Source organism: Solanum tuberosum, unplaced genomic scaffold (assembly GCF_000226075.1).
Source record: "Solanum tuberosum cultivar DM 1-3 516 R44 unplaced genomic scaffold, SolTub_3.0 scf00278, whole genome shotgun sequence".
NCBI classification, from domain to species: domain Eukaryota; kingdom Viridiplantae; phylum Streptophyta; class Magnoliopsida; order Solanales; family Solanaceae; genus Solanum; species Solanum tuberosum.
The window spans coordinates 27,005-54,062 of NW_006239215.1; the positions used below are offsets into that span (position 1 = coordinate 27,005).

General features: G+C 33.9%; 2 protein-coding genes and 1 long non-coding RNA gene across 4 annotated transcripts; 1 reads left to right on the forward strand and 2 right to left on the reverse strand.

Annotated features, from left to right (window-relative positions):
• Positions 1–9,679: 9,679 nt before the first annotated feature.
• Positions 9,680–15,114, reverse strand: LOC102585993 (uncharacterized). 2 transcript variants are annotated; one of them, XR_368241.2, is made up of 3 exons: positions 15,018–15,114; positions 10,179–10,246; positions 9,680–10,019 (listed from the first exon to the last, which is right to left on the reverse strand). It is a non-coding gene; the product is annotated as an uncharacterized lncRNA (long non-coding RNA). The 2 variants fall into 2 exon arrangements; XR_001475008.1 differs by lacking the exon at positions 10,179–10,246.
• Positions 15,115–15,491: 377 nt separating this feature from the next.
• Positions 15,492–17,546, forward strand: LOC102586200 (UDP-glucuronate 4-epimerase 3-like). The gene has a single exon (XM_006359141.2). It carries the CDS (start codon positions 15,963–15,965, stop codon positions 17,268–17,270), a length of 1,308 nt encoding a protein of 435 aa, XP_006359203.1. The 5' UTR covers positions 15,492–15,962; the 3' UTR covers positions 17,271–17,546.
• Positions 17,547–18,904: 1,358 nt separating this feature from the next.
• LOC102586531 (40S ribosomal protein S13) lies at positions 18,905–23,552 on the reverse strand. The gene is made up of 5 exons (XM_006359142.2): positions 23,442–23,552; positions 23,287–23,359; positions 20,482–20,620; positions 20,208–20,394; positions 18,905–19,254 (listed from the first exon to the last, which is right to left on the reverse strand). The coding sequence occupies exons 1-5, from the start codon at positions 23,462–23,464 to the stop codon at positions 19,221–19,223; spliced, it is 456 nt and encodes a 151-aa protein (XP_006359204.1). The 5' UTR covers positions 23,465–23,552; the 3' UTR covers positions 18,905–19,220.
• Positions 23,553–27,058: the final 3,506 nt, after the last annotated feature.

A 27,058-nucleotide genomic window follows, 5' to 3' on the forward strand; every position in this document is an offset into this window, starting at 1 on the left:
CATTGATTAGAAAAAGATTTGTTACTTTCTTCAAAACTTTAGTGAGGCAAATCTGTTGAATCTTCCACAAGCGTTCATCTGAGGTAGGGTTTTGAAAAACTTTGAGATTACATCATAAATCAACTTCTTCTTATGGGTTTCATTATTACTCTCGGCAATCTTAAATATCCTTCATCATATTGTTTTAATTTGTGAGCTTTTGTAAGTGTGAACAAAAATTGTGTGCTTCAGTACATGAAGCCCATAAAAAATTGTGAACGGAATTTTTTGGGGATATCTTCTGGGTTACAACTAATATTATGTTATTTTGTCAACTGGGTTTAAGAGTTTCTGTTTTTCCATTGTGGTTTCTCGATCCGCTTTACTACTTAGGAGTTCTTGTATTTTTCCTCAATGTTAATTTTTTAAAGTATTTTCTATAGGTTTGTACTTGTTATTATATAGATCTTGATGTATAGATTTTTTAGTTCTTGCTTTAGCAGAATAGTCTTTGGTGGTTGCTATGGAGCTTGCTACTTATAAAAAAAAAACAGCTTTCTGTGAGCTTGGTAGCATATGGGGCAATGTTAATAGTTTTTTGTGATTCTGTCAGGATTTTCTCTGTGAGTTTGGTAGCATATTGATCATGTGAGCTTGGTAGCATATTGATTTTGAATAATACTAATTTTAATTTATTTTTTCTCCTAGAAAATTATTCTACACGTGAGAAGATTTAGTGAACTTGAACTTGAATTTTGACTTAACGCAATTGTCATGGCTGGGTAAGAACTTCTTATCCTCTATATTTTCTTATTGTTCTATTTTTATAATATATATAATATTGAAGAATCAGTTTCAATTTTAGGATCAATTTATACTGTTAATGCATAAATTAATGTATATCTTGGAGATTTTACATCAGCTTTTAATATTTAGGATCTCAAATAATTTATCCAAATGTTGGATGGATTATCCAAGGTATAGCAAAGAGTATATTGATGGTGTTCAATCTTTTTTGGACTTTGCTTACTATGTTGGAGATCCTCAAGGAGAACAAATTCAATGCCCATGTTCAAAGTATTGTAATATCCATTAGTATCGAAGGAACGTAATATATGATTATTTAATATGCTATGGCTTTGTTCAAGGTTATACAAGATGGATCAATCATGGGGAATGGGAAATACCGAAGAATGTTGATACTAACATGGATAAAGCTCACTCATATGATGATATTGATGGATTGTTGAATGATACCTTTAGAGATATTGCACAAGAAGAAGGAGCTTATGAAGGCCCAAATGAATATGCCCAGATTTTTATAACTTAGTTGATGAGGCAAGCCAAGAACTATATCCAGGTTGTAAAGGTTTCTCAAAATTATCATTCACAATTCATTTATACTTGTTGAAGTGTCTCCATGGATGGAGCAATGCTTCTTTTACTTCTCTCTTGGATTTATTGAAAGAAGCGATTCCTGAGTTGAACATTCCTTAATCTTACAATAAAGCCAAGGCCGTGGTAAGGGATTTAGATCTTGACTATAAAAAGATTGATGCTTGTCCTAATGATTGTATGTTATTTAGAGGTGACCATAAAGATGATGAGTATTGCCATGTTTATGGAGCTTCTCGATTTGTTGAACATCCTGAAATAGATAGTGAGCTTGAGTCTTCTAAGAAACCTCATCGTGTTCCTGTTAAAATTTTGAGACGCTTTCCGTTGAAGTAGATAGTGAGCTTGAGTCTTCCAAGTATATACTTATCGAAATCGCTTAAAAAGAAAATCGTCGTCCATTTCTAGGATCAAAGAGTCGACAAAAACCTTCGGTTCATGATTTTCCTGCACTCAAGAACCACAAAAAATTTAAGTTAGAACGAGATTTCAACTCTTGGCTACTAGGGTTATGATAGAACTAATCGGAGAACTTACAAAACGGCTAGATATGTCACTAAAATAAAATGATTTTGTTGTGTCTTTTTTTTTCTCGAATTATGAGGATGAGCCGGCCAATCTTAACATTATTTATAAGAAGCTGAATGGTGATTTACCCGGTGATGTGCATAAAAAATGCAAGTTGAGCGAGAACTAAAGTGAGAATACGAAAAAGTGGTTCGTGAAAATATATGACTCTAATACTGAAAATATATAAAGAAAACTTACATTTAAACACCAAAAAATTAGCCGAGAATTAGAGATAATAACGAATAAATTTTAAGAGCATAAGTTTATTATAATCGTATAAAATATAACTTCTTAATATTTTATTATTTTAAATTTTAAATTTAAATAACTTTAACTTCATTATATTCTTTTTATTAAATCATAAGAAGGATCAACTCAAAATTAGAATATTCAAAATATAACATTTTAATCTTAATTTATGACTTCGTTTAGAAAACAAATAGATAAATGAAATTGTATTGTTGGCATGTTTCCTTACTTGGTAAACTTATTTTTACTTATGAAAATTCTTAATACTTTATTATTTTCTTCTTAAATTTAAGGGAAAAGGGTTCAAAACACACCCAGACTATGGGCAAAATTATTGTTACACATATGAACTTTGCGGGGGTCCTATGACCTCAGACTTATTTTTAGTATATTTTTATGGGTATTATTTGCTTAGTCATTCCAACAAGTCACTCATGGAGTCTGAATATTCAACAGAAAACAGTTCTGAATCAGACCATGAAGAATTTTTCCATGGAGGTGAAGCTGAATATGATAGTGATGTCCATGAAGAGTGCATAAACTTGAGGGCTGAAAGAAGGACATAGCAGAGAAGGAAAAGAAGAGAAAGAATACCAAATGACCCTGAAGAAATTCTTGTTGGTGAAGTTGGTCCTGATTTGGGATTTGATGAAACTGATGTTGTTGATGAAAGCTTGAAATGTAAAGTTGTATATTGTAGTTCTGATCCATTTAGTGTTGAGACAGATACATATGATGAGATAGGACCAAGAAGTTCAAGTAGAAGGGTGATTTTTGATAAGTCTGCTAAAAGAGTGGTATGGCAGCTGGGGATGGTTTTTGAGGATGTAAAAGAGTTTAGAGAGGCTGTTACCAAATATTCTCTTCAAAAGGGTGTTCAGTTGGAAAAGTATATCAATGAGCCCAAAAAGGTTAGTGTCAGGTGTAGAGAAGGTTGTCCCTGGATATTGTATGCCAAGTCTTGACAAGTCAAGCAATGATTTTATAATTAAAACTACATTCCTAAACACAAATGTGTCAAGACCACTAGAAATTACATGTGCAATGCTAGGTTCTTGGCTAAAAATTACTGGGATAGAATTGTTGAACAACCAAATATTAGGATCTTCAAATTTCAGGAGTTGATCAGGAAAGAGTTAAAAATTCATGTTGGAAAAACCACTGCCATGAGAGCTAGAGGGAAAATACTTAAAGGCATTATGGGTGATCATGTGTTAGAGTTTGGAAGAATACTTGATTATAGAGATGAGATGTTGAGGACCAACGCTAGGAGTACTTGTGTTGTGAAGGTTGATGATTCTGAAGGGAGTGGTAGGCTGGTATTTCAGAGTTTTTATATTTGTTTTGATGCTTTGAAGAAATCCTTTTTAGGTGGTTGTAGAAAATGTATTGGCTTAGATGGTTGCTTTTTTAAGGGAGTAACTAGAGGACAATTGTTGTGTGTTGTGGCTAAAGATGGCAATAATCATATGTTACCTATTACTTGGGGTGTAGTAGAGTATGAGAATAAGAACACCTAGACATGATTTTTAAAACTATTGATACATGATTTGGAATTGGGTGATGGGAAAGATTACACAATTATATCAGACATGCAAAAGGTATGATCATTTACTTTACTTTTCTTCATCTAGTTTTTGTATTCAATATTATATACCACTGTGACTTGTCATTTTCAGGGTCTTGACTCAGCATTGAAGGATCTTTTACCAGAGGTGGAGCACATGTTGGCCCAAGCAAGGCCAAAGGAAGGCCAAGAAAGGCCAGGACAACTGTTGTTAGTGAAACACCTCCAAGAGGTAGGGGAAGGCCAAGAAAGCAAAAAACTACTACTGAAGCACCTCCAAGAGGTAGGGGAAGGCCAAGAAAAGAAACAACCACTACTGAAGCACCTCCAAGAGGCAGGGAAAGGCCAATAAAAGAAGCAACTACTACTGAAGCACCTCCAAGAGCCACTGAAAGGAGAAAAAAGGCAGCATGTACTTATGAAGTTGTTCAAGCACCTCCAAGAGGCAGGGGAAAAAAATGCAACACCTACTATTGAAGCACCTCCTAGAGCCACTGGAAGGGGAAAAAGACATCATCTACTTATGAAGTTGATCAAGAACCAGGCAGAGGAAGGACAAGAAAGACACATGCTAATGGTATGACAATCCCTATGCCGAGAAAGACTTCATTTGCTGAGTGGTTTGAAAATCCAACTAGTTATCAATTACCTGTTGCACCTACTCCACATGTTTCTTCTCAATCTAGTGCAAGAAACTCCAATGCACCAACTTCATATGATGCACAAGTTGAACCACCTGCTTAAAGGCCTAAGATAGTTGGGATGGGTGTGTTTGTTGCTCAAGATGGGTTTACTGCATATAATGTAAGTGTTGAAAAAATATGGTAAAGTTTTATGTTCTAAATGTAGTTTACTAACTATCTTTCTTTGTGTATAGCATGGCTTGACAAGTAGTAGGATAATACACACTGGTTCAAGAAAGCCTATGACCTTGGTTACAAACCAATGACTGGAGTAAGGTGGAAGGGTAAAGCAATAGTCACAACAGGCCAGCTTGAAGAGATGAGGGTGAACAAAAGGAAAAACTTATCTTCTTCCCAACCTAAGAAAACATGGAAATAGTGCTAACATGTTGGTAGTTTATGACACTATGTGAAGGTGGTTATTTTTTTGGTATTTGATAAGATGTTAATAGTTGGGTTGGCAAACAAACTTAAGAAGTTTAAGATGGTTGTTTTTGTGAAGTTATGAACTTATGTTGATGTAAGTCTTTTGGTACATGAACTTATGATGCATTTGTTTTATATGAAGAAATGTTTCATTTTATCAATTTCTGTTTGATTTCAATAACATGTTTACCAATTCAATAACTGAAACAACTTAACCATAAACATACCAAATATCATCCAAGAAAATCAAATTTTTCATCACAAAAGACTTCAACTAGAAAAATACAACAACTACTATGGCAATTGATCATGACAAGTCTTTAAGTCTTCAACTTGTCATTAACCAATTGATCCATATAACAAAACACATTAACAGAAACATTATGAAAAATCCTAATGAAGTTAGAGTAGTTGGTCCCTTTCTTCTTCACTTCCATCGACTTCTCTGCTGCATTTTTATCAACTCTTCACAATCATGGAAATCAAAATCTTCTTCCTTGTCCTTCTTTTTCTTCACACTTAGGGCAGATTCGCCTTCAAGGTCCATCACAATTGAATTTTCCATCATCTCGACAATTTCACTATCATTGTGATGAGCCATTTCTTTCATCTTCTTCATTATTTTTTCCTTCGACATTAATTGTTTGTCTATTTCCTTAATTTTCTTCACCAATTTCTGATTTACTCTTTCTTTTTGCGAAGTAAATTGCACACTGATTTATGTTTTATTTTATACTGCAGATAGCTTTTTTCTTGTGGATGTCGACCTGATTCGCTTCATTAAAAGGTATCACTCTTTTTCTCCCCCTCCCTTACCCCCACAGTAGCTTTTTTTTCTCCACAAAATTGTGTTGGTTTAATTTTTCTGTTTATAATTTTGGTTGGATAAGTTTTTCTAGTAATAAATAATATTAGTTTACTAGGGATGGAAATGGGAAGGTCAAGAGCAGGGCAGGGCAGGGTAAAGGTTTAACGGGGCAAGGCGGGGCAATACTTAACGGGGTAGCGCGGGGTAGGGCAAGGCAGGGAGGGACATACCTAATATTTTAAAACAATTAATAGGGCAGGGCAAAGGCGGGTTCATGAGAGGCTCCTTAGTTGGAGCACTCCGTAGCTTGCCAACAGTACTCAGATTGATCTGCCCGAAAGAAAGATTTACAAAAGAACAACACACACTCCACATTGTAGATGATCTTGTTTTCTTAGCGTAAAGATTAAGAAATTCGAGCTGACTTTAACTATGAGTCTATGACTAAGTCATGCTAAATGTTAGGCAACTCATCCAAGATATACCATATTAAAATCAATTACATGAATGGGTAAGGACAATATATCTGAATAGGCTGCAAAGATAGAGCTTATTACTCTTAAGTATTGCTTAAGATATGGTCTGGCTTGCAGACAGACAAAGGGAAAGAATCAATATGACTTTGTAAAAGACTGATGGTTTAGTTCACCTATAGAGTGGAAATATGTTATCAATATACTGTCCACGATCCTTATGCTCTAGAAGGTTTCCTGCACGTAATGCTACAATAATAGCTACCTTCTAAAACATGCTCGAGTTTCATATATAAGTCTTTTAGAAATGATGTTGATTCCAATGGAATCAATTGGAAAAGTGACTTAAACGATACAAGAGATGGTTATTTTGGAGAATTCAAGGTATAACTTTTAGTAATAAGTGAGTTTAGAAAGTGTATTCACAATTATAGATATGATATAAATGTATTACTTTTAAATTTTATTTTCTATTGGGATGTTTCCAATAGTGAAAGTGAAGTAAAGAGACACTGGTTGGCTAAGGTGGCAATAAACTACAGGAACTTCATTTCAAAAATAAAAGGAGAAGGAATTAGGCCAGGTTATGTACCTGAGCATGTGTGGGAAAGATGGATGGAACTTTGGGGAAGTGTTGAGTGTATTAAGAAGTCATAAATAAATACAAAGAACTGTCGTGCCGGCCATGAAACTGCGGCTGGGACTCACACGGGCGGCTCTATTTCAATGGGAGAATATCACAAAAAACTTGTAAGTACATATTCCATGAACTATATAAGTAAAAATTTTACTTTCTTTACGCTTGTATCTAAACATATTACGCAACAAATTTAATTATATCTATAAAGTGATTTTATTTTGTATATGCTATTGAAAAGGGTCGAGATCCAACACCAGGGGAGTTACATTTGCACGTCCATACACATGGTCATGATGAAAAATCTTTTGTTGATGAGTGTTCTCGAATTGTCCATGTAAGTCCAAAATCTTTAAAATAGGGAACTTGGCTGAAAATGGAAAGACACAGTTAGATGCCCTTTCCTTAGCTATATAAGTTTTATAATGGCTATTATTTATTGGTTGTTGGTTGCTGGTTGTTGGTATGACTATGACTGTTGTACAATTGATTTCTCTATAAAGTCTTCATGTCTCAAAGAATTTATGCCTGCTTGTATCACTCAATTTCTTATTCTGTAATGAGGCTGCATAAATTCAATTGTTGCTCATGTGTAAGCTGTGGACTTCTCAACACTATTGTATTTACTGCTGTCACACCTGAATATGCAGTATCCATAAAGCTTCTTAGCAAAAAGAGAATGTCCACTCAAGATTTTAAACACTAATTCTAGTGAGTGTCTATAAGCTAGGATGTCATCAATGAGTAAGAATATCAACCTGCTAAACAATGAAAAAAAACTAATGACTCTCTACCCACTACCAAGTGCAACTCACTTGACTTTCAATCGGGTTCTTATTTTCTATTCATTTTCTTATGGACATTGAGACATGAGAAACTGATGGTGATGATCAAGATTTTTGCATAGTTTATTGCTCCATTGATGATTGATGTTTATCACCTAATGTAGATATAATGGTATTGGTCAGAAAGAGTAAAAACTGAAACTAAACAGTGCATAGAATCAGAGACACATGAGAAGGAAGATTTGGGCATAAAAGTTTAAGGACATTTGAGTATTAGCTGTATCAATCAATCCATTAAACCTGCTAGTTACCGAAATATTTGCAATAAGACTCTCAATTTGATTTCTTCCTCAATTTAAACTTGATGTGTTAGCTGAACAGGATACACATTCTACATCTATCTTTCCTGCTTGATCGTCAGCTTGTATTTTGGCCTCCAATTCTGTATATGGGGGTTTCCTTTCTTGTTTAGCATTCTCTTCTTGACCATCTTTCTGTGTAATTTGGGGATTTTAGGATCGAAAATTCATGTGAATTGCAACCAAAATCACTTAAAAAGATGATGATCAAAAGGGATAAGAAACTCAAGAAAGTGACGGATTTTGCTAAACGAAAGAAAAGGGTGTTTTCGCGGGAGTTTGAGGAGATTGTTCTTTCTTGTCTTAAAGAGAATCCAGACGACAGGCCAACTGCTAAGGAGCTTTTAAAAACTCCATTCTTTAGTGAAATTGAAAGGTTTAAGCAATTTGTGTTGAATACTAATAATTGAGCAGTGAAAGAACAAAACATAAAATATTGATATCTATAGTGTGTATTACTTTTGTTTAGGTATGAAATGAGCTATTTTCTTAGTTGGGATCATATGGTTCATATACATGAAATGGAACTTCTGCGGATCTGTCGTTTATTTCGATGAAATGTTGGTATGTTCGTATGAAGTTGACTCTTTGGATAATGCATCTGTTTATGAACACTAAATGAATTCTGGTTCTCCAAATTGGGTTGCTGATCCATTTCTTGACAGTAGGCAGGGCAAACACATTCCTATTAGGATCTTGCACTTTATAGATGATTTGTTCTTCGACTGTCTAGCTGTTGCCATAGTTAGCAACTAAGTGCCCTCATGATTTCTAATATGCTCACTTGATCCAATTGAAAAGTATATTAGATCCCATAGTTTGTTAAATTTCATAGCTTGAAATTTGAAGGCCCAATTTGTACATTAATGCTAATGCTTAAAAGGTTATGCATGGTTTTGTATTTGCCTTCAAAATATATTTTATTCCCAATGTTTAATGCTTTCATTTTTCCTCTACTTAATACAGGAAAAATATGAAGAAATATTGCGGAAAAAAATAGTATCTCAAGCTGATATTGATCAATGTGAAGCATTTTATCAAGCTGTGGGGAGAAAAGAAGAGAAGAATATACGGTCTTGGTTCTGAAGCAAAAAGTTACTACGGGTAGAAACTTTCTGCCTCATCGTCAGTACTTCCTTCAATTTCTCAATCAACACCAATAACAAATATGGATGAACTTGTAAAGAAAATGCTTCCTGCACTTACTATCACTTTCTTCCCGTTGTTATGGGGAGGGTACAAGAAGGGAGTACTCCCATTGACAACCCATCAACAATGACACCCTTAGTGCCTCCTTCAGCTACTACTAATGAGGACGAGGTTGATCCTTAATTAGTTTCACGTGACAATCGTATCCCTTTTTGTTATATTGTGTGCTTTTTTGGAAAGTACAAATTTTGCAGTAACAATATTTGATAAATGTAGGTTCTTTTAAGAACAATTGATATATTGCTTTGGATGTTTTGAATCGAAAATATGGGATTTTGATATTCTATATATTTTGAACCATCTATGATATTATTTTATATGGTTATTATTTTTAGGGTATTTAGCAATATAATTTGAATTATATCAGCAGTATATTGAAAACAAAATAAATCAAATTTACAAGAAAAAATTTAGCAACAAATATGGCGACGGACCAGCGACGAACTTGTTTGCGCCAAATGTGCTGGCTCAAACGACGGAATATGTTGCGACGGATTAGCGATGAAAAATATGTCACGAATTTATTAAAAATGCCGAAATGAATTGTGAAATTAGCAACGATTTTATAAATATAATGACGGATTAGTCCGTCGCTAAATTTATGACGGAACACATTTTTCGTCACTAAGAGATTATCAACAAGCGATATAGTAACAGTCAATAATCCGTCGCTAATCCTGTCTAGCGACGGAATATCATAGATTAGCGACGGATTTCGTCCGTCAGTAAAAGCTGATTCTTTTGTAGTGCCATCCCTCCATCGAAAGAAATTACACTTTCTTGCACCATAATATGGGCAAGACCAAAACCTTCTTCCGGGGTTGTTGTCGGACCAAGAAGTCTTCAAAGGGAGCAACAGACCATGACTGCATCGCAACTCTGAAATCAACATCGGATCTTCATTATTTGTACAAATCTTGTTCAAATCCAATTTTACCTCTTACATAGCTAACCCTACTTTTTATACAGAAAAATCGGACAATAAATTAGAAGCCCTAAACACGAATATAAACAATATTTAATAAAATCAAAGCTTACCTCTTCAAAGATGAGCTTTCAAAGTGGGCAATGTGTCTTTAATGGAGGTTTTTGATGAAGAACAACGACTACATTGTAATATTTAATGAAAAAAAAAGTCATAAGTTAATTGCTACGTGGCGAATAAATATAGGTTACAGTAATTTTAAGACCATCATCATGCGCCTCTTGTATGTTTGAGTGACTTGCGGGACTGACTAAGCAAATAATACCCATAAAAATATACTAAAACTAAGTCTATGACCCCCGCAAAGTTCATATGTGTAGCAACAATTTTGCCCATAATTTGGGTGTGTTTGAACCCTTTTCCCTAAATTTAAATAGTTTTAACTTTAATTTTTTTTAATTCATAAAAATCATCAACTGAAACTCTGAATATTTAAAACATGATATTTTACTTTGGATCTATGCCCTTTTTAGAAAATAAATAAATGAAAGAAATTGTTATATTTGTTAACATTCACATGTTATAAGTATTTTCTTATTTGCATATTTATATATTATTATTTTTTTGATAACCGAGAAATCCGTCTGTGACCGCCCTTTGAACCAATCACAGCCTTTTAAACTCGGTGGATAATGGGCCCACTCCTCTACCCTTCTTATTTGCATATATACATTTCTTATATTTCCTTTTTAAAATTTAAGTAGCTTTAACTTCATTTTCTTAAAAAATCATAAAGAGAATCAACTCAAAATATGATACTTTACTTTTGATTTATGACCTTTTTTAGAAAATAAATAAATAAGGCGCACCCAAAGGGTAGCGGTTGCGGGTTTCCCTTGTCATCAAAAAAATAAAAAATAAAAAATTGTCATATATGTTAGTATTTATCAGTTATATGTAGAAAATAAATAAAAGTGTCATATCTATCAATACTTACATAAATTATTTTTACTTATAACAATCTGCAAACTTTTTTTTTTTTTCTTTTTTAGTGTAAGTAACTTTATCTTTATTATTTTTTAAAAAATCATAAATAAGATCAACTCAAAACATGAATATTCAAAGCATGATATTTTATTCATGAATTATGATTTATTTTATAAAATAAATAAATAAATGACGGATTAGATTAATCAAACATGATATTGTCACATTAGATTTTTAATTTTAAAACACTTTAATTATTAGTAGTCCATCATTGATTATGAAGTTGACAAATAAATCAGTATATTAAATAGTCAAAGATTATTTTTTTTTATAAATTTGTTGAGTAGATTATATAATTAATGATGAATTAAAATAGATTTTAAATTTTCCAACACTTTAATTATGAAGCTGCATTTGAATTTTCAAATTTGCAACACTTTAATTGTTTGAGAGTTAAATAAGTGAATGATGTCATAAAGTTAAATAAGTGAATGATGTCATAACATCCTTCCATATTTTACTTTTACTCTCTCGTCCCCCTTTTACTTGTTCAATTTTAATTTTTTACTTGTCATTTTTGACAAATTAAGAAAAAAAATAGTTTTTTTTACCTATTATAACTTAATTTATTTAGAGAGTTAATGTTTTTGAAAACGGTAAAACCTCTTTAATGAGTAAATTGATTTTGGAATTCTATCAATTAATAAAAGTAAATTGGTAAATTTAATATGTCAATTATTATTTTCTTAATATGTGTGTCAAGTCAAAATTGGATAAGTAAATAGGAATAGTGGGAGTACTATATAGAAAAGGCTATGGAAGCAATTGTTTGTCAGCATGCTTGCTTCCCTAGCCAGGGGTAACATGGACAATTTTTAATATCTTCTTAATGTTATGCTTAAATTATTATTGTACTTGATTGTTTTATAATTGTACTTTCTTAATATAGGACATAAAAGTCCTACATTCTGCTTTTCAGCCGTAAAATTTGATAATGGCACTAATGTTGTTGGATCCAGAGTCATGAATCCATCAACAGGTCTTGGCTGCCAAATGCAGTCTCAGCAAGGAGGACAAATGCTCTATGATGCAACTAATAACAAATGACCATATTTCAATGAAGAACAATACAAGCACCTTGTAAATCTGCTTAACAAAGATGGAGATGAGCAACATGCTAACATAAAGGTACAATTACTTGCCTAATGTCAGCAGTTACTTGTAGAGAGTGGATTATAGAATTTGGAGCAGCACATCATATATCATCCAGCTTAAACCTACTAGAACAAGGTAGGCAGGTATATAACTCTAGCAAAAACAAGGTATATTTACTTACAGAAGACAAGGAAAATGTGACACGTGTTGGTGCAACAACTATACTGAAGGAAGTACTAGTTATCAATGTTCTTTATGTACCTGAGTTTAAGTTCAATCTCTTGGTAGTGTCGAAATTAAGCAAGGAACTATCTTGCTCTGTCAATTTTTCCCTAATTTTTGTATATTTCACGACCTTCACAGTAGCAGAGTGAGGGGGGGTATTGGTAGAGAGGAAGATGGTTTGTATAAACTAAAGGTAAATAAAGTTAGCTAGAATGAGAAAGAGGCAATAAGTGCAACATCTACTTATGGAAATGGAGAAGCATACAAGCTGTGGCACATGAGATTGGGTCATCCATCACAAGCCATCATGAAGGACATATCACCTGTAAAATACCATGATAGTAGTTCTATACATGATAAATGTTCCATTTTCCCTATTGCTAAGCAAACTAGATTGAAGCTTCCTACTGGTAATTCAAGAAGTGTATTTCCTTTTGAACTTGTACACATGGATCTTTGGGGTTCCTATAAAATTCCTACTCTTTATAAGAAGCATTATTTTCTAACTATTGTTGATGATTATACTAGATTCACTTGGTTATATTTGTTACCGTTAAAGTCTGAAGTAATTGTGGTATTGCAACCGTTCTTTAACATGGTCAAAAATCAGTTTGGAGTCATAGTTAAAACATTAAGGTCAGATAATGACACTAAGTTTTTCAACTCTCAGTTCACCAATCTCCTACAATAGCTTGGTATTGTTCATCAAAGTAGTTGTGTCTATACCCCTCAACAAAATAGTGTTGTTGAGAGGAAACACATACACATTTTAGACATAGCCAGGGAAATCAGGCATATAATCAAACATCTTAGTTGCATAAAAATTGCACCGATGCCATAATTTTTTCATCAATTTGAAGACCACTCTTTGCTTTGGGCACAGTCAATAAAAGAAGAAATCCATTAGTTAGAAAATATAGAAGGCAATATGGTCCATGAAGAGTTCAGCAAAAAACACCTATAAGGACATTACTCTTGGAGATTGTATGACTTTCTAAGTGTCTTAAAGTTGTGGTTTACTGATTTTAATATAACTTGATGAACATATGGTCATCACATCTACTGTGTCGTAATTGTCCGCAAGAACTTGAAAGTTAAGTTTTCTGAGGTACAATTATATGCAAATATATCAATAAAAAGAAACTAATTAGAGATGTCTAATCAATATAAAGACTAAAATTTAAAACATAACTTGTCTCATTATATTAACCTTCAAATAGTAAAGTATCAGCATTTTCATTCCACAATGTTGTGTCATTTACCAAAGTCAAGAACACAAGGTTGTAACTGATTGCTAGGGAAAAACTCATGTAGTTTGTAATCACTTTCAGCTGGCGGAAGAGAATATATTTTCAAAGCTACTCATCTAAGTAAGGCTAACTTAGAAATTTAATTCAAAAAGAAAATGTATTCTCTTCATATATTGTTTGTCCTTCCTTGACAGCTTTTTTTGTTTCACTTTAATCAATTGAGAATTCCTGAAATCTAGTCCTTTAATGAATTTTGAAGTTTAATTAAATAATACAAACAACATACACAACAACTACTTCGATGTTGTAGTTCATAGATGAGAAAATATAGTACAAATCAACATAAATATACAACTTAATGGGGTTCAATTTATGTTTTTAGAAAAAGAAATCAAGAAGCCAAAAGATTGAAAATATAAAAATACTACTTACTGTCCATAGGCATTCAGAGCATAGCATCTATAATTCCTACAGTGAAACCAGCAATAAATCTTTCTAAATGATCAGTAAATTCGAGCAAATGCTCTTCGTATTTTTTCATAAGAACAGAATTTGATAGCCTTAAATAGAGCAGCGCATAGAATACGACAAAATTCATTTTTCAAAATTTGTTCATGCCTTAGACTCATTATCAGTAAATTTGAGTAGGTGCTCCTTGTATTTTTCATAAGAAAAGAAATTGGTAGCCTTAATGGACTCACCACTTTCCTCCACCCCGGTGAAATCTTCCCTTCTTTGAAGGACCCTAGTACTGTCAAGGGAGACGTCTAACCTCCAACATATCTGTGAACTTTTTCCTCTTATCTCACATCAAGTAAAGCAATATCATAGAACATTATCAGAAAACACCCCTCTTAAATTCCCCATTACTACATCAACAGGAAATGACAACTCTAAGTTCAAACCACAATAATATATTTGAACTCCGGTTTCTAAATTCGAGAATACAGATCCTATTGATATATGACATTAAATATTTTTCTCTAAATGACATATAAAATACTTATTGTAAGAAAGGAAAAAGTTCAAAGCATATCCCTAAATATTACCCGGCACAACAATATCTCCTAAAATATACCTGAAGATCTCACAATAAGTAATCTACATTATACCCAGTTGAATTTTGAGGTCTTCATTGGTGTGTGATCGAAATTTCTGGTTACCTCTTATAATCAAATTCAAGACTGCAAAATTGAGAATAGGACTAACACAGGAATTATGTACATGCAACATACTTATAACCACATACCCACAAAACAGCAAAATGAAAAGCAATATCAAAACAATCTAACATACAATCTACAAAATAGGATCTAAAACCAAAAAAAGACTTACGAAGTCCAGTAGATTTCACCGCTCATTGAAGAAGATGATGAGAAAGTGAGAGGAAAAAATGAGAGCGGAAAAAGCAAAGTGAAAGAGGGAAAAGGGCAGAAAGATGGAGAGAGAAAAGTGAAGGTTGAAATACACTGGTTAAACAAATAAATCATCAAAATTTTAAAAGTGCTTACACGTAGTTCTAGCAGTTGTCAGTACAATTAATGTTTCTTTTAGTACAATACTACAATGCAGAGTTTGTCATTTCTTGAATTGAAATGGGCCCAATACAAAGTACAACTTGCATTGAATCAGGTACAATTAGTCACTGCTGTGTTGGTCCTCTCTTGTTGGCTTATAAATAAGAAAATAAGATAAGATAAGAAATAAGAAAATAAGAAGAATAAGAAGAAGAGAATATATATATATATATATATAGATTCTTGTTTGACTCTCAACTAAATTTCCTTCCTTATTAATCCACTTCAAAAATCTTCATCATTCCATTTTAATAGTAAATTCTTTCAAACCTCATTCTTCTCCCTCCCCAATTAGTCCACCCCCCTCATATACCCCCCCACCCTCTCTCCAATCACCCATTTTCCTAATCAATCATCAACTTCCTTATGTAAAAACCAAAACCAAAGAAGCCCCACAAAAGTAAAACCACCATTTCTCCAACAACAACATCCAATTAACAATCATTTCAAGAAACCATTAGATTCCCATAAATAAAGGGCCTAAAGTTTCCATATTATCCAACTCCTTCATTTCTTCCCCTTTTTTTCCCTTCATTTCTTCTTTTCTCCATTTCCATAACCCAAAAAATCAAATCTTTAACACAATGGGTGGAAAAAAGAAGGAATTTTCCAAACCCTAACACTTCAAGAAACTAATTTTACCTTGAAAACAAGAGATACCCAAATTGGGGTATGCTCAAAATTTCAAGATTTTTCAAGAATAATGTCCTCAATGAAGCACATTGACAATATTCCATCAACCCCAGGAAAGTTTAAGGAAAAATCCAGTTACAATAGGCTTAGGCTCCATTTTTCTATAGCCAAGCTTACATTTTGGTCATTTGTGTTCTTGGGTTTGATCTTTGTATGCTTTTTTAGATCACCATCTTCATCTTCATCCCCTGCATCTTCAGATCTCTCAAGAAGATCTCTTAGAACAAGCTCTTATGATGGTCCAGCTTGGGAGAAAAGGATTAAGGCCTCAGCAAAAATCAGGTCAAGAAATGGTATTTCTGTTTTGGTTACTGGTGCTGCTGGTTTTGTAGGTACACATGTTTCATCTGCATTGAAACGTCGCGGTGATGGTGTGGTGGGGTTAGATAATTTCAATGATTATTATGATCCGTCTTTGAAAAGAGCCCGGCAAACTCTGTTAGAGGGTGCCGGGGTCTACATTGTAGAGGGTGACATCAATGATGTCACCCTCTTAAAGAAATTATTCGATGTTGTTCAATTTAATCATGTTATGCATTTGGCTGCACAAGCTGGTGTTAGATATGCAATGGAAAATCCTAGCTCATATGTGCATAGTAACATTGCTGGTTTAGTTAATCTTCTTGAATTTTGCAAAAATGCTAATCCTCAACCTTCTATTGTATGGGCATCATCAAGTTCTGTATATGGATTGAATACAAAGGTTCCGTTTTCTGAGTCTGATAGGACAGATCAACCAGCTAGTCTATATGCTGCAACTAAGAAAGCTGGTGAAGAAATTGCTCATACATATAATCATATATATGGACTTTCACTTACTGGATTGCGATTTTTCACTGTTTATGGACCATGGGGTAGGCCAGATATGGCGTATTTCTTCTTCACGAGGGATATTTTGAAGGGGAAGTCTATATCGATCTTTGAGGGAGCTAATCATGGGACTGTTGCTAGAGACTTTACCTACATTGATGACATAGTAAAGGGTTGTTTGGGAGCGTTGGACACGGCTGAAAAGAGCACGGGAAGTGGTGGGAAAAAGAAAGGCCCTGCTCAATTGCGCGTGTTCAATTTGGGAAACACATCTCCTGTGCCTGTTTCGGATCTTGTTACCATTTTGGAAAGGTTACTAAAGGTGAAGGCTAAACGAGCGTTGATGAAGTTGCCAAGGAACGGTGATGTTCAGTTTACTCATGCTAATATAAGCTTTGCACAAAGGGAACTTGGATATAAGCCTACAACATATTTGCAGACAGGGCTTAAGAAATTCGTTCGATGGTACCTTAGTTACTATGTTGATGGAAAGAAGAGCGCGCAGTGATCATACATTCTTTCAATTCTTGGTTCATTTACATTCTTGTTATTGTTATTGCCACCATTTTCTTCATTTCATTATATTCTAATGATGCGCAATACAAGGAGCATATATACGATTGAGGCTGTGTGATTGATTGACATTGTAATTTTTCAGGCAATTTAATTTTGTATCAAATGCAACCTGAAACCAACTTTTACCATACCATTGTTGTAGTTTTGCAGAGCTCATGATTGATAGACAATTGCTTATTATGGACATGTATTATCTTTATTAAATTATAGTAATAAAAATAGCATATGATAGTTCCATATTTGAACTCTCTGTGTATAACCATAACCAGAAGAGGTGAAATCCCTACACAAATAATCGGGCGGATTTCTTCTTTACTATTTCTAGCCAATATACATAATTTATACTCTATTCCTATCTTGTTTATGTATTATGATATGCTCATTCGGTAAGAATTAAGATGGCATAAGAATTGGTTTTTTTTTATATAGTTTTCATAACTTGCGGGATTTTCATGTTTTCGATTAAAAAAATACAATTTGCAAATCTAACTTCAACTTCAACTTCGAATCAATCTAATTTTTAAATTATGAATTCATATCGTCGAAATTAGCCCAAAATCTAAACTTTCCTTTCCAAAAAGGACATAAAGGTTTACAATATCCTTTATTCTTGTAATTTATTCCCCTTTACACGGCCATAGTTGGTGATTTCTCTAAAAGTTGTCCAATCCAGAATTCCCTTTTCTTTTCTTCTTCTTTTTAATTCTTTTGGGATACATAATGGTCTCGTGACGGAGCGTTAGTTAAAGTCTAAGTCCATGACACATGAGATTCCTATTATGCTTTGGCAGTTATTCCTTACTTATATCAGAAGAATTGTTCTTATCTATACTTGTATATGTAGTCACCATGAAATTAAGAAAATACGACTAGTAAATTAAGCATAATGAATCATCCATCATTTCTTCCCAAGTAAATTACTCCATCCCATTTTTCGTATAAGTTATACGACTGGTAGCTAATAAGGAAATATATTATCCATGTATAAAATTAATGACTTTTAATTTGCAATTTGAAAACCCACATAACTAATAGTTCTCAACGTATGCAAGAAGTGCTAGGTTAATTCTTCTCATCTACCTACATATTCTATTAAATAATCAGATTTACCTAAATATTCGATGAAATAACTAAGATAGCCACAAGCTAAACCAAACATTATTTAAAAATAACAGTAAATGATTGCAACGGCTGGATTGTCACACTTGGACTACTCTAGTATAAACAGTTAAGAGTTACTAATTAAACAGGCCTAATATCACCAGCAATGTGTCCTATACCCACATTTGAAATACGACTAAATCTGAATTCACGCTGAAAAGTCCCACATTAGGGGCTAAAGCACTCCCTAGCAAAAGTTACTCCGCATCCATGGATACAATTGCAGTGAATTGAACGAAATCCCACATGTAGGCAACAACTGTTCATAAGTTGCTCGATCAAGCTTAATAACCTATAAATAGTATGCCTGAGATTGCCATTTTTTCTGTTTCTGTAACTGCAATATGAATCATTAAAGCTCAATTGGACTTGTCAAGGAAGGAAAATAAAAAGTTTACAAGGAACTAAACCAATAAGCTGGCACAGGTCCACAGACCAGAGCGGCGAGTATAACCATTATCCAGCATTTCTAGCTTTACCGAGAATTTCGCAACATGATAATTAAAACATAGCTAAACCAAAAGAAGTATACCACAGATAACAAAGTCTCAATGTCAAAATCTCAAACAAGAAACTAAAAGGAGGCCCTATCATCTCCTCGAGTACATAATTTTGTTTACGATTTCAAGTATCCTGGACATGCCAAAACAGCTTAATATAGAATATCTAAGATATGACTTGGCGAAGAAAGTAGCAATCTGAATGCTCCCGTTGTCTTCTCTCATGCCACAAGAGTACTGGCAGTGGTAGATTCACTGCAACGAAAAAAAAACTGAAATCAGTAAAGCAAATCACAAATCACAAATTATGAGAGAAGATCCGGAAGGAGGGTTACCAAAAAAACAGAGTATTGACCGACACATAATTATATATGTGAACACAAACAGCTGCACCAACTTCAGTAAATATCTGACTCACAGGACAGGAAAGAATGAACACTGTTTTTTCTAATTTCTTCTAAAATGGGCACCCTAAGTTTCACCAGAACATGCCTAATGTGATTGCTCCCCTCCCTATAAAGGTCTTGTCATTAGACAGTATGGACTCATTCAGATGGATCTAAAGCGCTTGTAAGCCGCAAGAACCTCAAAGATACGAGGCCACTACATATACTGATGAGAGTTAGCAGGTACCTCACAAAATTAGTCAAGGTGCACCCAAGCTATCTTCTCATACACCACGTCATAAAGAAAAATATCAGATATGAGGCAACTAGGTTGAAGGTTGGCAAGAAAATGAAGATTGCCATAAAATTATTGTGTGTACTTCCCATCAATAGTGGAAAGATGAATATATACTTTTGTCAAACTCAAGCAACAAAGAGAAGTGTGGGTGCCTCGGTATGTATATAATGTAGCAACTATAAACAACCCATATGAGGACAACCAGTCCTTTGAAACCAAATACTTCATATCAAGTTTCACAATGGTTCCCCAGAACCACACAAATAGTCTCTAACAGGAAATCGAATATGTATTACACTATATTGCAAAGAGAATAATCAATGCAGTGGCTGAATCACATTCTCCAACTGAAATAAACCTTTTCACCAAATTATGAGAGAATTCTCAGCATGCTTAGATAAAGAAGTTAATTCGTAGAGAATTGACCATATTAACATATTATATTTGCAAATGCAACATAAACCTAGAATAAAACAAAATCAAAGCAGTCCACTACTAAAGTCAAATAGAAAGACTGGACTTACTACTTCCAGACTGGTGGAAGCTTTTTTGTTTTCTTGTAGTAGCGAGCAAGTCGGTGAATCCTGCTCTCAACAAGAATCAACCTAAACTTGGAATCCTTGTCTTTCCTGTTTCTCTCAAGATGCTTCCGAATTGCAACTGCTTTTTTGATAAGGTGGTAGAGATCCTCGGGAATCTCGGGAGCAAGTCCTAGCAAATTAAGAATCATTATATTATCAGATAATTTCCTTGAGACAAGTAATATCTACTAAAAACACAAAATTACCAAATAAGTACCATGAGCCTTCAAAATTCTGAGAATCTTGCTACCAGTTACACTCTTCACCTGAGCAATGCCATGGGAATCACGAAGAATAACACCAATTTGAGAGGGTGTTAAACCTTTTTTGGCAAACTTGCAGATGTTATCTTCAACCTGAAACACAAGAGAATGCTGTTTATTAAAATACTAGAAATAAGTCCATGACTTTACTCAATCAAGTAACAAATAAATTTCTTGGTAATGTTTTGAATTTTAGCAGAAAACAACCAAGTTCTGTCCTGAAGTTTTCTAATCCATATAAACAGAGAAAAACAAAACTCAACTGATGCTCGTGAAGAGAAAAAGTTCAACTGATCCACAAAGGAAGAAGCTCAACCTTTTCTTACTCGCTCCATTCCAGTTTATATAGCAACATTTCCTTTTTAGTCTATTCCAAAAAGAGTGGCAGCTTTCTGAATTTGATAATTTTAGGATTTCGAACATCACCCTTACTATCATTCCTTTAGAAACTGACACAGACATTAAATTTAAAAGTGAACAATATGTGATTGTTTTATTAGATAGAAAAGTTAAGTTCAAAACGTAAAGGTACAACATGTCAGATCTCTTATTACATGTTTGTGCATGATTTGGTTTTTACCCTTTTTTGTTTTCTCACATTATTGTGGAGATTTGACTTAAATTTTCCCCGGATTTGCTTATTGCAAACAGAAAGAAGAATTCTTAAATAACTAGATTGTTTACCAAAACCACCATTAAAGACGCATGGATTTTTTTAAATAACCGTGGTGTCCAGGGAGCCAAGGGTTTATCGGAAAACACCTCTAAGGTAGGGGTAAGGTTTGCATACATTGTACCTTCCCTAGATCCCACTTTGTGGGACTACACTAGGCATGTTGTTGTAACCGTAGAGTATGGGCCACCTTGCGCGCAACCCACTAGAATACTAACCATAAACACACACATGATTCAAAACCTATAGGTGATGAATAAAACCATTCAATTTTGCAGAAATTGGCAATTGCTTACAAAATGAATGGTAGTCTTAACCATCAGGATTACAAACAAAATACTGGAACCTTGATCTTCAAGAAGGGAGACAGATTTGAAAGATGAGTTTTTCTTCAATTAAAGAGCTTACAAGTTTGAAATATATTTCACAGATTCGAGAAAGACCTGATAGTCATGACAATAAAAAGGGGGCAATTTAGGATTTTGAAATTGAAGTAGATATTGGAAAAATTCAAGTAGATAAGAGTGGAATGAAGTTATGGTGATATGGTCACCTCATGTCAATGTGGAGAGAAAAGATGGACCATGCTATATCTCTTTTTGACACTGTATTTCTCTTTACCAAATCTAATCAAGGGTTGTTAAGGGTATAACTGACCTAAGTTGCTTGGACTCTCCAAAAATGTTGCCGTACCCGTGTTGGATCCTTCAAAAATACACTATTTTTGGAGGATCCGACACGCACCCGTCGACATTTTTGAAGAGTCCGAGCAACATAGTAACTGACACTTTGTATATATTTATAGATTTGGAAAAAGTCTTGTCCCTTCACTGGGTAGTCATGATAATAAAAATAGGGCAATTTAGGACTTTGTAATTGAAGTAGAGTGGGATGAAGTTATGGTGATATGGACACCTCGAGTCAATGTGGAGAGAAAAGATGGACCATGTCAAATCTCTTTTTGACTCTGTATTTCTCTTTACCATGTTTTCCATTAAAAATCTAACCAAAGGGTTGTTAAGGGTATGATTGACAATTGGTATATATTTAGTGATTTTGCAGAAGTCTTATCCCATCACTGGGTATAGCCATGATAATAAAAAGGGGGCAATTTAGGATTTTGGAATTGAAGCAGATATTGGAAAAAGGAATTTAAGTAGATAAGAGTGGGATGAGGTTTTGGTGATATGGACACCCCATGTCAATGTGGAGAGAAAAGATGGACCATGTCAAGTCTCTTTTTGACTCTGTATTGCTCTTTACCATGTTTTCCGTTAAAAATCTAACCAAAGGGCTGTTAAGGGTATAACTGACACATGGTATATCTTTAGGTGATTTGGCAAAAAAATTATCCCATTAATTAGACTCCATGTCTATTCAAACTTTTCCACATAAAGTGGACCAGAGGGAGTATAAAGAAAATCTCAACTAACCATAGTGATGGGAAATATGTTCTTGAGCTTACTTATAAACTACAGGAAGCCAAAATGCACCTGCATTTTACACGCCACATTCTTTAAATGTAAAATGGCTCATAGCCTTACAGCGAGTAAGGTAAAGGGATAGTCTCTCATTGTCTCTGTCACATTACTACATCCTTACCTAGCATAGTTAAGCCACATCTTATCCAAGCGAACACGTAACCTTATTTTTATCTTTTCAATCACAGGAAATAAACTTCAATGACTAAACAGTAAAAGACGGAGCTTTTCCACTATATGGAGGAAACTAAGTGTTACTTCGAAAATGCATGTTGTAAAGCACAAGAATCTTAATTAATCGGGAGTGAAGTCCACCTACACCCCCATAGCACATTCCTCAAATACCACTGTTCCAACTTGTCAAATTAGGGACACAATACAGCAAACATGATATGGCACTTCAATTGGCATATTTTACAGAAAAAAAAACATTAATCAAATAGCATGAACACAAGTGTTTAAGTATTAAAAATCAAATCTAAGGTAGCATTGGCAAAGGGGTTTAGGCATAATTACAAAACAAGCTGGCCATTACTCCAATAAAGCTATGATCTGGTTCCTTAGCGATTAGACTATAGTCCATAAAATGGGTGGTAATTACTTACATCTGGTGCAGATATTTTGAGCCAACTTGGTGGAGTCCTCTTGTATGGGAGTGCTGAAGCAGAAATACCCTTACTGTGCACCAAACAAAATTGTAAAAAAAAGCATTACTACATTGTCGCATTAACAGAGACGAAGAGTGAAAGAATGAACTAACCCTCGACTGTGCATACGACCCATCTTGGCTGCAGGTGTGTTTCTGGGGCTGCTGTCCGGTTCGCTATGAAGAATGAAACCCTAGAATGGACAGAGATGAGATTAGGATTTTTTTATATAAATTCTTTATTTGCTATCTACTCCTTTAATATATTTCGAATTACATATTAGACCATCTAAAAGAGCTCAAAATATATGCACTGATGCATCGTTTGGTATAATATATAAGAATGCTACTGAATATATTGTCGTAATAATATTGATATTAGTAATGATGTGATTAGTTATGTTAGATTATTTTTTATTATTGTTTGGTATGTTGTATTGAGAATACTTATGCCTTTAATCAATTTTATGTATTTGTTATGAATTAATTATAGTATTATAATATTGAATAAGATACGCAGGTTAAGAATCTCACCGAACAAAAAATATCTCATGTAATTAGTTATTCTACCTTTTATATGAGATAGCTAATCCCACTATTTTAGGGATCGTTTGGTATGGAATAGACAAAGTTGTTTCATAAATTTGGATTAGTTATTCCACAATAATGCGATAACATAATTAACTAATAGTTTGTTTATTTTCATTAAAATTAATATGTCCAAATCTGAATGTTGAGTGATTGTCTCAACATCTCAATGTGCATAATTTAGTTGGTTGGAAACATAATAAATTTACAATTTTAACAAAATTATAATTAAATAAAAAATATATAATTTTGATAATACAAGAATATTATTTGATAAAAATGTCAGTGATGGTGAAGATAGTTTATATAGTGACGGTGGTAATGGTTGGTATTAGTGGTTAGTAATGATGATAGTAATAGTTGTAATGGTGGAGGTTGGTAGAGATGGTGATAGTGAAATCAAAGATGTTAATAGTTGGTGATGTTGATTTCAGTGACTAAAGAATGTGTGATGGTTGATGATTTGTTGATAATAGTTGATGGCAGCGGTAGTTGTGATGGTGGGGTGGTTGATAGTAGGGATTGACCATAACGATGGTAGTGGCTCATAGTGATGGTGGAGGTGGTAACGACATTGACAATGTATCGGTGGTGACAGTGGATATAATTATAATTATGGAGGTGGTAGATGTGATAGTGATTGACAATAGTGGTTGTCTGTGGTGGTTGTGATAGCAGGAGTGGTTGGTCGTAGTGGAAGTGGCGTGTTGGGATTTAAATATTTACAAACCATGGTGACAATAAATCAGATGACAAAAATAAAACTATGCTAAAAAATATAATATTATTATAGGCTTCATAGACAGCCAGTTAGAGTTGTTGTATTCAGTCTATTCTATTTAGATTACAGTTGTTGTATACAAAACTTTGTTCATATATTGAACCAGTATTCCATATTTATGCTTATGTTTAGTCATTTTAGTTCTTTTACATGTTCATATTTAGTTGTTCATGACTATGTCAGTATTAAGGGTTAACTTGGGGTCACTTGTGACTCTAAGCACCGGGTTACCACTAGGAGGGTAGTCTCGAATCATGACATGACTCACTTATCAAGGAGATCTTTCAATTGTTCTTTTAATTCTTTCAACTCTGATGGAGTCATTCTATATGACAGAATAGATAGAGGCTGGAAAAACATCAGTTTCGAAGTCTATTTCTCTATTGGCACTACAACATTTTAGGCCTAGGGCCACACTAGTTCTGGACAACGCTTTTAAAGTGTTGCCTAAAATACTTTTAGGGATGCTTTTAAAGCATAGTCCAAGTTTTTAACTTTTGCTGCGATAATATTGGCAACACTTGTAAAGTGTACTCTTTAATGGTATAAGCTACACTTTATAAGCGTTGTTAAAGTATGATATAATTGGCAACAACAATTTACATATATGGACACATTTTTAAAGTGTCCTATTTTTATAATTGTAAAAACAACACATTACAATTGTGGCCTTAAAGTTTTCACTAAAATATTATATTACCTACAACATTTTTAACTCTCCCTCCCATTCTTATTGAGCAAAAAAATATTTCATAAAACATTAAAATTTTATTTTCCCCCAAAAAGAAAATCGAGTTGAAGTTCTCACAGAACTGAGAAGAACTTCTGTGAAGAACACGATTTATTAGGTAAAAATCACTAAAGAACAAGCAAAAATCTTTCTCACAGAACTGAAGAACAAGAAAATCGAGCTGAACTGAAGAACACGGTTTATCAGGTAAGTCTTTCTTTTCCCCCAAATCGCTGAAGAACACGATTTTCGCACAGAACAGAAGGACATATTTTTGTCAACTTTCTCACAGAACTGAAGAACAGATTTCACGATTTCACATTGAATAGCTGAAGAGCTACTCGCTGAAGAACAGATTTAATGATTTTTTGTTGAAGACGCCTCACATATGAGCATGCCTCACTAAAATGCTTCATCACATTGGAATGGTTTTGTTGGAATAGGGTTTATCAAGTAACAAATTCTATCTTTGGAAGTCTAAATTTTAGCTTTAGGGTTTTGATATTCTTGTGTCTGCAAATACGATTTTCGTCGATTTTTGGGAGTCTAGCTCGTAGTTGTATTACCAACATCAGTTGATTAATCACTAAATAAGTATAAATCAGTAAGGAAAGCATACAGGTCTGGGTGTATGGATAAACAGTAGTAAGAAGGTTCTTCATGTCTTTGAAAATTAAAATGTAACCCTCAAACTACTACACTTCTTGTCTCCATATTTAGCTGAACAACAATTCTTCCATAGGTTCCAACAAATGACTAGAGGAAGAGTTTGAATCGTGAGGGGTACTAGCAGTGGTGAATGAGAAAACATTGTGCATAATAACATTGTTATGCACAATATTCTGATGGGTGAGTTTTCTTTCTATCTCTTGGCTGTGGTACTAGTAGAATAACATTGTGCATAATATTCTGAAATATTGACCAGGCCGAGGTACTTTTTTTCTTGTCAATCTCCATTGAGAGTCAAAAAGGGTATCTCAAAGTTAATGTTGCCTAGGCTCTGTTATTATGTATTCATTTTTTGTTCATGCCAATTCAGTGTCAAAAAAGGTAGCTCAAATTTGTTCTTCAAATTCCCCGTCAGCTTGTAAAGAGTTAAATAGTAGCTGCTTCTTAAAAGTTGTTTCTGTCAGTCTAATCCTCGGAGAAATTCTCGACAAGCATGGCAAAGAGGAAGCTGAAATGAGGAGATACAAAACGAAAGAAGAAGCCTAAAGGTGAAACTGGTGGATGCACAAGCAAAACTATATATGTTGCTTGGACTCTCCTAAAAAAAAGCCCAGTGTGCGCAAGATCCTTAAAAAGTAGTGCAATTTTGGAGGATCCGATATACGTAAACAATATTTTTGGAGAGTCCGTGCACCATAGCTAGAAAAAACTAATAACTTTTAACACAACAAAAGATTGATTCATATTATAAGTATTTTACCATTAGACGGATATAAGCTGCCTCCTTTCATATTCCTCCTAGGCTGATCTTGGACACCAAGGACACTTGTATCATTTGGCTTCTAGGACAAGTCACAAGTGGGATTTGAAATATCTTTATAACTATACTTTGCTTGACTAAAGACATAATAAGTAGACAATGAATATTTACTATAAGGTTGTTATCACTACTGCTTGAGAATT

Bases quoted from the DNA above. Each gene is read 5' to 3' on its own strand.
- LOC102586200 (XM_006359141.2), top strand. From the start codon at position 15,963: ATGTCCTCAATGAAGCACATTGACAATATTCCATCAACCCCAGGAAAG.
- LOC102586531 (XM_006359142.2), bottom strand. From the start codon at position 23,464: ATGGGTCGTATGCACAGTCGAGG. The intron at 23,360-23,441 runs GTTAGTTCATTC...TTTGGTGCACAG, and splicing joins GGTCGTATGCACAGTCGAGG to TAAGGGTATTTCTGCTTCAG. The intron at 20,621-23,286 runs GTAAGTAATTAC...CTTGTGTTTCAG, and splicing joins TCAAAATATCTGCACCAGAT to GTTGAAGATAACATCTGCAA.